This window comes from Diabrotica virgifera, chromosome 4 (assembly GCF_917563875.1).
Source record: "Diabrotica virgifera virgifera chromosome 4, PGI_DIABVI_V3a".
In the NCBI taxonomy this organism is placed as follows: domain Eukaryota; kingdom Metazoa; phylum Arthropoda; class Insecta; order Coleoptera; family Chrysomelidae; genus Diabrotica; species Diabrotica virgifera.
In genome coordinates, this window is record NC_065446.1 from 112,156,966 (window position 1) to 112,172,087 (window position 15,122).

General features: G+C 32.4%; 1 protein-coding gene across 1 annotated transcript in view; it reads right to left on the reverse strand.

The window, feature by feature from the left end:
* The window catches only part of LOC114334285 (serine protease snake), a 39,540-nt gene extending 25,139 nt beyond the window's left edge, over nucleotides 1-14,401 (reverse strand). Inside the window, exon 1 of the mRNA XM_028284326.2 lies at nucleotides 14,268-14,401. Within this exon, the coding sequence (XP_028140127.1) occupies nucleotides 14,268-14,337 (70 nt within the window). The 5' untranslated portion in view covers nucleotides 14,338-14,401. The remainder of the gene's footprint in view (nucleotides 1-14,267) is intronic.
* Nucleotides 14,402-15,122: the final 721 nt, after the last annotated feature.

A 15,122-nucleotide genomic window follows, 5' to 3' on the forward strand; every position in this document is an offset into this window, starting at 1 on the left:
TCTACCCCTTGGACATCAAAAGAAGTTTGCCAGTGACCAAATCAAACAATGTGAGGGTCTTCAAACTTTTTCCTATAAAAATTTTGATTCAAACGACTACTTTGAGTTAATTAACTAACAAGAATATCACCTTACAGAACCACCTATATTCATATTCTCTAGATTTTCGAGTGACAATCTGCGAGATTTTATTAAGAATCCTAACTTAGACCCTTTTAATATTGAGATTGAGAAATATCACTGCCACAAACAATATAACGATGTGTAAAGCTTGTGATACAAGCTTCTCTAGCAGTTTGTGGAGCGTATTCGAGAGATGGATTTATAAAAACTCGAAGTGATTCCGGAAAAACTATGCCTCACTTAAATGCGAAATTGGAAGACATTCTCGAATTCGTTTCTTTTACCATATTTTTTTGTAATATTTATATACCTAATTTTGTACTTTGCTTTATATTTATTTTAGTATTAAAAAACTGGGGTGACGTCAGGGAGACGGATAAGTTAGGCTATTTTGTTATAAAAAGAATATTTTAGTATACTTTTCTTGAGTAAAATTTTTAATTGCATTGTGAAACCAGAAAATATTTTCCAATTTAAACCGAATTTATTTATTCAAGTTCTATAAGGTATTACATTTCCTTTACAAAAGAAATTCGCATATTAATGTATTTTTTCTAATTTTTAGTTGCCGTGGGGGGCAGAAAATATTTTTTTATTTCAACGCAATTTTACTAAAATACTAAATAGTGTGTTACGCAACTTTTGTGAGATATTACATTTTCGTTTCAAAATAAATTTTTTTTCGTCTGTTAACATTTTTTCAAAACTTTTAACTGTCTTGGGGGCAGAAGATATTTTCCAATTTCGAAAAAAATTTACCAAAATACTTAACAGTTGCTTGGGCAACTTTTGTGAGGTATTACTTTTCCATCGCAAAAAAAAATTTTTCCCCTTTTTCGATGCACCCTAGTGTGAATGCTGCTCTGCCGAGGAAGCCTTTAAGGCAGAAAAAGCTGTCCAGACAATGTGCATTCCTCTGAATTAAAAACAAGTAAAAACCATCTTTTACTTTTCTATATTTACTCCGATTTGAGTACTAGGAATTTTCTTTCTGTCCTTTTCATAGACGAATGAAAACGGAATGTGACTGCAGATAGTAGAGACATTTTGGTTTTCTATATTCGTCACAAATTGTAAAAGTCGCAGATTAAGGATGTACCAGAAAGAACTTCCAACAAGCAAACGTTTCAGGTGTAAATATCCATTTACCATTTTAATTTTTATTATTATAATGGTGAATTCTGCTTCTCAGTTTGTTGTTGATATAAACTGCTCGTCAAAAGTTAGGGATATAGAAAATTCTGCTGAATTTGCATAGTAGATTTTTTCGTAAACAGTTTAACGGATTTCGCTAATTTTTTTATTATTTTAGATTTTTCTTTAGTATTTACACAGTTATGCAAAGGTTTATTCAACCTTTTTTTGTACTTATACCGGGTGGAAGAAAAGAAATGTTTTTCTTATGTTAAGTTTGAGATGCCCTGTAGGGAGGACGAGGTACAAATGTGAGCATACATCGAAATTTTATTGCAGTCTTATGTTTTGTGAACATTTTGCTTTTTGAATGCCCGTGATATCTTTAGGAACAAAGCAAATAGAGGGTTTTGTAACTTAACATATGTTTTAACCGAAACAAAAGTTTGAGACACCTTGTATTGAGAAAAGGGCACAAAGGTGATTATATCTCAATAGTATGTTGTAATCTCATATTTTCTGAATATTTCATTTTTTTTAATTTCTCTGTAGACGGCATTATTCTTTAATAATATGTTTTAACTGACGACTTGCGCCACATCACACATGTGAAACATAGAAACACATATTAAAGAGTAATACCGTCTAGTTTATTTGTTATTAAAGATATCAGAGAAATTAAAAAAATTAAATATTCACAAAATAGGAAACTACAACAAAATATCGAGGTATACTCACCTTTGTGCTTTTTTCTCCCTACAAGGTGTCTCAAATTTTGTTTCGGTTAAAACACCTGTTAAATTAAAAAACCGTCTATTTTTTTGTTTCTTAAGATATCAGGGACATTCAATCAAAAACATGTTCACAAAACGTAAGACTACAATATGGTTCTGATGTATACTCACATTTTGTACCTCGTTCTCCCTACAAGGTGGCGCAAACTTAACATAAGAAAAACATTTCTTTTCTTCCACCCGGTATAAGTATAAAACATAAGTTTGAGTAAACCTTTGCACAACTGTGTAAATACTAAAGAAAAATCTAAAATGGAAAAAAATAGCGGAATCCGTCTATTCGCCAAAAAATCAACTATGAAAATCAGTATAATATTCTATATCCCTAACTTTTGACGAGCAGTTTATTTATTAATATACATATTTATATGGAATAACGTATTAGGCCACCAAATGACCGTTTTGGAGTGTAATTTTCCTCGTTACGACAGATTTGCTTGATTATTTCATTCATAGGAGATTCTGACCAATAGAAAGCTACAGAAATCTGAATTAAATCGATAATTTTTGATAATTGCCCGCCGTTAAGTATATTAGATGCCCTTCGTTGCTACGAAAAAATACATTCAGTGATATTAATGACAATTAATGTTTTAAAAATTATAAAAGTGATGACTTTCAATCGTCAAATATTTATAAAAACTTTGTGTTTAATTGTACTAATTTGTACTTACATCAATAAATTACAATAAAATTTTGGTTTTGAATAGTTTTATTCATGAAATAATCGCAACAAATTGCACTCGAACTCTAAAATTAATATAGAATTTTTGCCCTCGTGACACTTTGACATAATTTCACTCGCCTACGGCTCGTGAAATTAAAAACTGTCAAAGTGTCACTCGGGAAAAATTCAATAATTTTAGAACTCTTGTGCAATTTCTACTGAAAATTTAGATTTAGATTCCTCTTACCCTATAATATGTACTTGACTTTTGGACTTGAGCCAAAGGTTGCTTTTACTTGGGCGGTGTAAGCCACCCCTTATAAGAACCTACTTTTTATGAGCTACAACTCTGCTTCTGCTAGGTCTACAAACTTCATACATACATAATTTATTTTCGCTTCTCCTTATAGGTGTTAAAAAATATAAGAACGACTATAAGAAATATTAAAGGTATTTGATACAAATAGGTATAGTATAGTATAGTTGATCCAAAAGATGGCATAACCCAGACATCCAAAGTGAAAGTTATCCTTCAACACCAAATTGTTCTATATAGTCCACACAATGTCCAGAAAAAAGTCACACCATTTTGAGCATCGGGTTTGGGGGGGGAGAGGGGGGAGAAATCGGTAATTTCGTAGTTTTTTAAGTTTCTCGCCAATATTTCTAAAAGTATGCGGTTTAGCATGAACAAACCTCTATACAAAATTGTTCTACATTAAATTTGAAATAAAAAAGGCCCTATGCATAATCGTTCTAAAATGAATGGTTCCAAAGTTACGGAGGTAGTAGGTATAGTATAACTGGTCCAAAAAAAGTCCTAACCCAAACATCCAAAGTAAAAGTTTTCGTCCAACAACAAAATGTTCTATATGTTCCACATATTGTTCATTAAAAGTTACACCATTCTGAGCGTCCGGTTTGGGAGGGAGATGGGAGAGAAGCCGGTAAATTAGTAGTTTTTTTTAAGTTTTTCGTCAATGTTTCTAAAACTATGCTTTAGCGTAAACAATGTTATATAAAAAAATGTTCTACATGAAATTTAAAACAAAAAATGTTCTATACATAATTGTTATAAAGTCAACGGTTCCAGAGTTACGGAGGGTGAAAATCGAGGCGTTCGATACTTTTTATATTTTTTCGGCAATATTTATGATATAACTATACCAAAAACCCAGACATCCAAAGTGAAAGTTATCCTCCAACACCAAATTGTTCTGTATGGTCCACATAATGTTCAGAAAAAGTCACACCATTTTGAGCGTCGGGTTTGGGGGGAGAGGGGGGAGAAATCGGTAAATATAAAAAGTATCGAAAACCTCCACTTTTCACCCTCCGTAACTCTGGAACCGTTGATTTTATAACAATTATGTATAGAACCTTTCTTGTTTTAAATTTTATGTAAAATATTTTTCTATAGAACATTAATTACGCTAAAGCATAGTTTTAGAAATATTGACGAAACACTTAAAAAAACTACTAATTTACTGACTTTTCCCCCATCTCCCCCCCAAACCGTACGCTCAAAATGGTGTAACTTTTTACTGAACAATATGTGGACCATATAGAACAATTTGGTGTTGAAGGAAAACTTTTACTTTGGATGTCTGAGTTAGGCCTTTTTTTGGACCAATTATACTATACTACCTCCGTAACTTTGGAACCGTTCATTTTAGAAGGGTTATGCATAGGACCTTTTTTATTTCAAATTTAATGTAGAACAATTTTGTGTAGAGGGTTGTTCATGCTAAACCGCCTAGTTTTAGAAATATTGACGAAAAACGTAAAAAACTACGAATTTGCAGATTTCTCCCCCCTCTCCCCCCCAAACCCGACGCTCAAAATGGTGTGACTTTTTTCTGAACATTATGTGGACCATATAGAACAATTTGGTGTTGGAGGATAACTTTCACTTTGGATGTCTGGGTTTGGGTCTAACTATACCATACTAGTACTGGAAAATGATATAAGATGGCAGAAAAGCAAATAAAAATCCTCTGTTATGCTGACGACGCAATCTTAATCTCCGATAACGAGGATAACCTACAGCAAATGGCTCACCCGTGTTGAGCTGCCCCCCCCACTTTCAAAAATAAAAAAACAAAAAGCCCTGATTTATTAGCTATTTATGAGCTTTCATATTCCGCAAACTAAAAATTTTGAGCTCGTTCCACTGAGCAGGAATTTAATACTTTAGTGGGGGGCGGCTGAGTCAGCCCCACACTACTTAAAAATAGGAATATTGAATCGGTTTTTGCGGAAGAATTACGAGCTATTAATGAGCTCTTGAAATTACATAGTTTCGATTTTTGAGCTCATGCCCTTCATCCCCAAACAACCCTTTAATTGATTTAACTTAAGAGAAAAATGCTGAGAAAACTTAAAATATATCGTGTTGCGGATATAATTCCTATAGCTTATATACTCTAAGAATAAACTGTTAAATCACGTGCATTTCGATTATTGAGCTACAACCCCTTCGCAAGAAAACCACCCTATCTTCCCGGCTTAAGAGAAAGTTGTACTTAAAATGCATTAAATTAATTATTTGGCGACTACATATCATTTAATAATTTATAGGCTTCCAAATTACGCGCATTTAAATCAGTAAATTACAATTTATTTTGTATAGTGCAGTCACTGAAGGTAAAAATCAACGATTACCTTCAATTTCGGTGAACCTTCATCGATCTTCACGAAAATTGGTCAGTGGTTATAGGATACGTCAAGAAACAAAGGTGATATGGTACCACCTTGTGCCTTTACCCTGAGGGTGGATACCGCCCCTTCTCAGGGGTGAATATTATTTTATAAAATATAACTGCACAAATCAATAAAAGAACAAATTAAAAGCAAAATTTATTTTTTTTTATTTAACATGCTCTACAGGCCTTGGAGGCCTAGGGCTATTTAAAATTTATTATATAAAGTTATTAAAAATAAGTCAATACTTTTAAGTTATTAAATATCAAAGATTTTAATTATTCGTGAAAAAAATGCATGTTTTGAAGCGGTTTTTCCTAAATCACTGAAAAACTGTAAGTTTTTACAAAAAAGTTAATAGTAGTTGAATTCGTATAGCTTATATTCTAAGAATAAACTCTTAAATCTCGCACCTTTCGATTATAGAGCTGCAACCCCTTCGCAAGAAAACCATCCCATATTCCCGGTATTATATACAAGAAATGGACATGTTAACAGTATTTATTCAATTATAATTAATGACAGTGACAACATTATATTAATCTAGAAACATAAAAACATTAGTAACTAAGGTAGATATTAGTAGCCTTAGATCTTAACTACTAAATATATAACAGTCCTCCGCCCCAATTCCCAACTACAAGAGTAGAGGTGCTGGCAGCAGCTGATCTAAGTGACGTTTCCAAAGTAGACCATCATCTGTTCGTATTTCATAATGTAAGTAACCTATGCGTCTGATTACCTTTCCAAATACCCATCGTTGATCACTGCAGTACTTTCTAGCCTGAACTCTGTCTCCCAAGGCAAATTCCCTACCAGGTGTAGGCCTGTCTGATGGAAAGGAAGTTGTGTGTTTGCAAGGTTTTCTTAACATTGCATGAAGATCCGTTCTAATTTCTCGTCCGAACATAAGCTCATACGGGGTGAAACCGTTAACACCTGGTGTACGACGTAAACGTGTTCGTACTTTAAATAGTTTATCAGTTAAGCTATTGCTCTCCCCCGCTAAGCTGCGCAGGGTCCTTTTTATAGTTTGTACAAATCGTTCTGCTTGACCGTTCGTTGCTGGGTGATATGGAGCAATAGTTCTATGGGTGATACCGCAATTGGATAGAAATTTGTTAAATTCTGCTGAAACAAATTGTCGGCCGTTGTCAGATACCAGCACATATGGATTTCCGAACGTGGCAAATATTTGTCTTAGCGTTTGTATACACCACGAGCTAGTTGTTACCTTTGTAGATATAATTTCCACCCATTTTGTATATGCATCTACCACAATGAATAGTTGAGAACCAGAAATTGGTCCAGCGAAGTCAATATGGATTCTTTGCCAGGGACCTGTGGGCTCTTCCCAGTGATGTAAATGTGTCTTTGCTGGTTCATTTTGTTCTAAACGGCATGATCTACATGATTTTACTTTTTCTTCAATACCTTTATCAATATTTTTCCAGTAGACATGACTGCGTGCTAGTTGTTTCATCTTTAATATACCAATATGTCCCGCGTACAGTTCGTTAGGAATAAATTTACGAAATTTATGTGGTATTACGACCCTTGTTCCTCTTAAAATACAGTCATCTTGTAAAGTAAATTCATTGTCTTTGTATCCATATTGTTTCAGAGATTGACCTGTTCTTAGTGCTTTAATTATTTTCTGTAATTCGATATCATTTTCTGTCTCCTTAGCGATTATATCTGGGCTAATTTCTAATATCTGAATTTGTTGTATTTGGTATAAGCCATGTTGATCTACTTCATATGTATTTGTGTTCTCAACAGGAAACCGCGACAAGAAGTCTGCGTTAGCATTTTTTGTGCTTGTTCTGTACTGTATATCATAATCAAATCCAGATAAAAAATGAGCATAATGAAAAAGTCTCATTGTACTCAGTTCTGGTAGATTATGGTGGGGATGAAAGATTGATGTTAACGGTTTGTGGTCAGTAATCAGAGTAAATTTTCGCCCATAGCAAAAATGAAAAAATTTCTTTATACCCCAGTATATCGCAGTCGCTTCCTTATCAATCTGACTGTATTTCTTTTCGGCATTGGTTAAGGTTCTTGACGCAAAAGCTATCGGTCTTTCTGAGCCGTCTTCAACTATGTGTGAAAGGACTGCTCCAAGTCCTGTTGGTGAAGCATCCGTGGCCATGATTAGAGGTTTTCTCTGGTCGAAATGTGTTAATACGTTTTCACTTGCCATTTCCGTTTTAATTCTGTTAAAACTTTCTTCGCATTTCACAGTCCAGGTAACTTGTTATCTTTCTTCAAGAGTTGATTTAGAGGATTTGATATAGATGCAAGATTAGCAATAAATTTGTTGTAGTAATTAGCCATACCCAGAAAAGTTCGCAATTCGTTTATATTAGAAGGCCGTTCCATACCTATTATAGCTTTAATTTTGTCTTTGTTCTTATGGAGCCCATCTTTATCAATTTTATGTCCTAAATAGTTTATGTTCTTTTTAAAAAATTGACATTTTTCTTTATTCACCCGTAGGTTATTTTCTTTTAACTTGGTAAGTACCTCTCTTAATCTTAGTAATAGCTGGTCTTCTGTTGATCCTTGAATTATTATATCATCAAAAAAACATTGTACGCCTTCTAAACCTTTAAGTAAGTTATCCATGAATCTTTGCCATAAACTGGGAGCTACTTTTACACCAAACATCAGTCTGTTTACTTTGTATGTTCCCATATGAGTGCTTAAAGTTTGTATTTGGGCGCTGTCTTCGTCCATCTCCATATTAAGGTAAGCTTGTTTAATATCTAATGTGCAAAATAATTTACCCCCATTCATTTTGGCAAAAATATCTTCTATGATAGGTATCGGGTATTTTTCGTCTTTAATAACTCTATTTAAAGTTATTTTGTAATCGGCACATAGTCTGATACTCCCATTAGGTTTAACAATAGGTACAATGGGTGTACCCCAATTACTATGGTCGATTTTTGTTATAATACCTTCAGAACTTAGCCGTTCTATTTCTGCTTCTACTTTCGATTTTAAAGCGTATGGAATTCTTCTAGACTTAATGAAAATTGGTTGTGTATTTTCCTGTAAGTTTAAACGAGCTTTGAAATTTGGTATTTTTCCTAGGTCTGACCTAAATACTGATGTTGCAAATTCTTCAAGAAGTTGGTCTAATTTGGGTATTTCAACAGTTTGTAGTCTTCGTACATCTGCCAATTCAATATTTATTTCTTTCATCCAGTTACGTCCGCATAAAGGATCAACGTCCTTAGCTATAATGTATAATTTGCTGAAGAAGGTTTGATTTTTGTAGTTACATTTAACATAAGCAACTCCAGTAGGTTTGATTACTTCTCCTGTGTAAGTTCTTAATATTAAGTCTGTTTTAAAAATTTTCTTTGGAATGTTCAGTTGTTTGTACAATTTTAGTGATATAAGAGACAGTGTAGCCCCTGTATCAAATTCCATAGTAACTGGCCTATTTTCAATACTGATTGTAATTGTATATTTTTCAGATCGTTCATCCTTAACAAGGTTTATTTCGCCGATAGACTCTTCACTTGTATTACTGGTACAATCATTAATCTGGAGTGCATTGTTTCTTTTTAAACAAACGTTTGCTAGGTGTCCCTCTATTTGACATTTGTGGCAAGTTCTTTTAATGGCCCAACATTCGTTGGACCTATGATCTGGTTGTCCACATCTGAAACATTTTCCCCTTAAGTCTTTTAATGTTATATTATCATGTTTTTTCTTGTAAGTACATGATCTTTGAGGGATCTTTTTTTTTACAGATGTCGATAATTTGTTTACCTTTTCAATTTCATTACGTATGTCTGTAGATATTTTATTGTTTTCTATTTTTCCCATTTCAATTGATGTAGCTATCTGAACTAATTTTGAGAATGTGTGTATTTCTCTGTCTTGCAGAATTTTTATTCGAATTTCGCTGTCATGCAATCCTCTGATAAACTGTAACGATAAAAATCCATCTATTGTGGACTTACAACAATTGTGGCATTTAAATTCACAGTTAGAAGCAAGTTTCTTGAGTTCTGCAGCGTATGTTGCAACAGTTTCATTTTGTCGTTGTAAATGTGTAACAAATTTATGTTGTTGAGCCCACAAACTAGGTTTAGGATCAATAAAGTCATCAAGTAGTTTAATTAATTCTTCAAAGCTTTTATTTATTGTATCCTCCGGAGAACAAAGATTATGTAAAGTATCATAAAGTTGTGGAGAGATCGTAGATAATAGAAAGTAAATTTTACTTTGCTCATCTGTGATGAGTTATTAATTGTTTCTGTTTCTTGTAATGGTTGAAAATTAACTTTTGGTAATTGTATCTTATGGTCTATGTTTTGAATTTTCTTACTACATAAAACATCTTGGTCGTTTGATCCATTTTTCTTTCGCAAAATTAGGAGTTTGGTCTTTATCACTGTATATTTTTCTTCAAATTCAAATCTTTCTTGTGTTTCTTGTTCTATATCTGCGTCTTCAGTTTCTTGTTCGATATCATATTGTATATTTTGAAATTTCTTTATGGTTTCGTCTAACGTATGTAATCTGGATTCAATTTCTTCGTTTGTGATTTCTCGTTCATGTAAACAGTTTTCAGTTTTTGTCAGAGTGCCTCGTAAACAGGCTCGTACTTTTTTTAGCTTTTTAATGTCCATTCTACTAATCTCGTCGCCAATATTATATACAAGAAATGGACATGTTAACAGTATTTATTCAATTATAATTAATAACAGTGACAACATTATATTAATCTAGAAACATAAAAACATTAGTAACTAAGGTAGATATTAGTAGCCTTAGATCTTAACTACTAAATGTATAACACCCGGCTTAAGAGAAAGTTGTACTTAAAATAATTTAAATTAATTATTTGGCGACTACATATCGTTTAATAATTAATGAGCTCGCAAAATATACGCATCTCAATTATTGAATTGCCATTTTTGTTTCTATAGTGCAGTCACTGAAGGTAAAAATCAACTATGACCTTCGATTTCGGTAAATCTCCATTCATTTTCACGAATTGACAATAACAACTTGCGGTTTTAGCCTGGTGTATATGTCACCCCTTCTCGGGGGTGAAAATTACTTTATTAAAAATAACCCCACAAATCGAGAGAGGGACAAATTCTAAGCAAAATTTGTTATATAATGTTATTAAAATAAATCAAAAATTTTTGAGTTATTAAAGATCAAATATTTTAATTTTTGTGAAAGAAAATGCATGTTTTAAAGCGATTTTTCATAAATAACTCAAAAAGTGTAAGTTTTTACAAAAAAGTTTTCATCACTAAAATTGAACCTAATAAAAAATATAATAAATTGATTACTTGAAAAACCCTTTTATGTTAATTTAAAGTAAGTAATTGGTAATTAAATGTATATTTTTTTCTGCCACTGTTCAAATCTAAGGATGCAAGCTTAAATAACGGGAAAGAGATACATTTTATAACACTTAGGTACTAAATACTTGTCAAAGTACTTAGAAATACCTATCAAAAATGAGCTCCAGAAAAAAGTTGATAGCATCAAAATTTAAACTTATAAAGTATATAGCTATAAAACTGTAAAACATTTAATCTTTCAAATATAGATTATTTTAGATCATATTTAAAATAATAACTCCAACAATACACGATTGACGTAAAAAGTGATAGATAACGAAATTTGAGTTTTTTTTATTAGCAAAGATTTTACTTGTCTTTTGATTTATGTATGAATCAAAATAACGAAGATAGAAACGTTTAAGCCTAAATTTTACTACGAGAACAATGTAACTGGAGCACTTTAACGTATTCTCCTAAAAAATAAAGTATTTAAAAGATTAAGCCGGTACTTTATTTCTCGGTTGACAGCCGGTTAGTTAACCGGAGTTTAATCGGGACCTCTTTAGGTAATAAATGCAATTACAAGTATTATTATGATTGTAAATAAGAATAATAATAATACTTATAATTGCATTTATTACAACGCAAGAGAACATAAAGAGATCACGATTAAACCCCGGTGAACTAACCGGCTGTTAATCGAGACATAAAGTATCGGGCCTAAATGCAATACAGTTTTATAGCTCTTGAAATTACCTTTCAAATAGTTGGATGTGCCTGTTATCATAAAATTAACAGAGTGATTAAAAAAAATTTATTTTTTTTTGAAAAAATTTTTAGAGTATAAATTTTGATGCTATCAAATTTTTTCTGGAGCTCATTTGATAGGTATTTCTAAGTACTTTGACAAGTATTAAGTAAGTGTTAAGATTTAGTATAAGATTTAGTGAGTGTTATAAAATGCATCTCTTTCCCGTTATTTAAGCTTGAATCCTTAGATTTGAATAGTCGCAGAAAAAACTGTACATTTAATTACCTATAACTTACTTTAAATTTACATTAAAGGGTTTTTCAAGTCAGCAATTTATTATATTTTTATTAGCTTCAATTTTAGTGATGAAAACTTTATTGTAAAAACTTACAGTTTTTAACTTATTTATGAAAAATCGCTATAAAGCATGCATTTTCTTTCACAAAAATTAAAATATTTGATCTTTAATAACTCAAAAATTATTGATTTATTTTAATAAAATTATATAACAAATTTTGCTTAGAATTTGTCCCTCTCTTGATTTGTGGGGTTATTTTTAATAAAGTAATTTTCACCCCAGAGAAGGGGTGACATATACCCCCGGCTAAGTTGGTATTGTTAATTTTCTTTCTTGAGGTATCCCCTATCCGCTCACTAATTTTCGTGAAAATGGAGATTTACCGAAATCGAAGGTCATAGTTGATTGTTACCTTCAGTGACTGCACTATAGAAAGAAAATTGCAATTCAGTAATTGAGATGCGTATATTTTGCGAGCTCATATATTATTAAACGATATGTGGTCGCCAAATAATTAATTTAAATTCTTTTAAGTACAACTCTCTCTTAAGCCGGGAATATGGGATGGTTTTCTTGCGAAGGTGATGTAGCTCAATAGTCGAAATGCGCGTGATTTAAGAGTTTATTCTTAGAATATAAGCTATACGAATTAAACTACTATTAACTTTTTTGTAAAAACTTACAGTTTTTCAGTGATTTACGAAAATCCGCTTCAAAACATGCATTTTTTTAACGAATAATTAAAATTTTTGGTGTTTAATAACTTAAAAAGTATTGAGTTATTTTAATAACTTTATATAATAAATTTTGCTTATAATTTGTTCTTTTATAGATTTGTGCAGTTATTTTTTATAAAATAATTTTCACCCACGAGAAGGGGCGGTATCCACCCTCAGGGTAAAGGCGCAAGGTGGTGCCATGTTACCTTTGTTTCTTGAGGTATGCTCTAACTACTGACCATTTTTCGTGAAAATCGATGAATGTTCACCGAAATTGAAGGTAATGGTTGATTTTTACCTTCAGTGACTGCACTATACAAAATAAATTGCAAGTTACTGATCTAAATGAGCGTAATTTGGGAGCTTCTAAATTATTAAATGATATGTAGTCGCCAAATAATTAATTTAATATATTTTAAGTACAACTTTCTCTTAAGCCGGGAAGATAGGGTGGTTTCTTTGCGAAGGGGTTGTAGCTCAATAATCGAAATGCACGTGATTTAATAGTTTATTCTTAGAGTATATAAGCTATAGGAATTATATCCGCAATACGATATATTTTAAGTTTTCTCAGCATTTTTCTCTTAAGTTAAATCAATTAAAGGGTTGTTTGGGGGTGAAGGGGATGAGCTCAAAAATTGAAACTATATAATTTCAAGAGCTCATAAATAGCTCGTAATTCTGCCGCAAAAACCGATTTAATATTCCTATTTTTAAACAGTGGGGGGGGGCTGATTCAGGCTAAAATATTAAATTCCTGCTCAGTGGAACGAGCTCAAAATTTTTAGTTTGCGGAATATGAAAGCTCATAAATAGCTCATAAATCAGGGCTATTTGTTTTTTAATTTTTGCCAGTGGGGGGGGGGCAGCTCAACACGGGTGAATGGCACAAACTTTCAATACAGTGGCGAAGAACTGCAACATGAACATATCAGCAGCCAAGACAAAATCCCTGGTAGTGTCAAGGGAACCCATAAAATGCAAATTAGTAATTAAAAACGAACTAATTGAAAAAGTCTCGAGATTCCAATATCTGGGAATCGAAATATGTAGTTATGGAGATGTTAAAGAGAGCGTCCGAAAGCAAGCAAATAAAGCCAATTACGTGCCAGGATGTCTGAGGGATGTCATCTGGAGAAACAAAGATATGAGGCTGGAAGGGAAAGTACGCATATACAAATCATGTGTAAGACCGATCATGACGTACGCGATAGAAACAAGATGTGGCACAGCAGAAACCAAGAGGATACTGAGAACATCAGAAATGAGAACGCTGAGGTCAATAACTGGGAAAACACTGAGAGACAGAATACCGAACGACAGAATAAGAGACCTCTGTAACATAAAAGATATTGTACGGCGGGGAAGACAGAGACGACGAGAGTGGAATCAGCATGTGACGAGAATGTACAGCGAGAGAATAGCCCGTATAGCCAGGGATTCGAAGCCAACAGGCAGGAGACCAATATTAAGGCCCTTTAAAAGGTGGCGAGATAGCTGGCAGTCAACATCACAGCTACGAATACAAGCTCAAAATCGGTAAGGAACAGGCCAAGGGGCCTATTATAAGAAGAAGAAGAAGAAGATACAAAAGAATGTAAATATTTAGATACTATTATTGTAGTTAATTAAACTACTGTAGTTATTATTGAGATTATACTGAGATTTATAAATGAAAAAATTATAACTATTTTATAAAACATACAAAAAGCAACTTACACATGATAAAACAATTTTTAAAATTGACTTACCTTGGGAATTTCCATTTGCGATATTTAAATAAACACATATTATGCATATCAACAAATTCACAGTCCTCATTATCACTAACGATCTTATTTTACCGAAGACTATCAACTTACTGCATGCTATGGCTCACCTGTGTATCATTTATTTAAAAAATATGTTCTTGGAAAACCAGATGATCAGGTTAATCATTGGGAATTTTAAAATGCTGCTTATACCAATCAGGATTAAAATATTATTCGAAGTAAATAATAAACAATAATAATTATTTTTTTATAGAAATGTTTTGGTTATATCTTTTTATTAGTAGTCTTTCAGGTCTTGCCAGGAAACTAGTTGGGATAACGGAAAAAGTACATAATAAATAGCAATGATCACCAATATAACAAACAATGAATAGTTATTCTAGCACTTCGAAAAATAAATAAAGAAATTTGGACAAGATGATGTTCCTGTGGAAGTGTGGAAAGCATTAGGAGAAATAGGAATAAGTTGGCTAAAAGGTTTATTTAATAGAATAATGGAACTGCAAGACGAATGAAAAAGTAAATCATCCCATATTTCCCATGTAGGGAACTACTTTTACTACAGGAAAAGTAGCATGGCATATATGTTTGCAAAAGGAGGAAGATATATACATTATAAAAAAATGCGCAAAAGAAGGGTCATAATAATGTTTCTTAGTCATACAATGAAAATATGGAAGAGAGTAATTGATAGAACAATACCGTAATAAAGAAACAAAGGAATTATTGATATTGTAGTCGAAGCAATAAAGCACTGAACCTCCGAAAAAAAAGGACAAGACGGATCTTAATAATTATTCTTTTTGCATTCGATTCGTAAATGCGCCAGGAAAC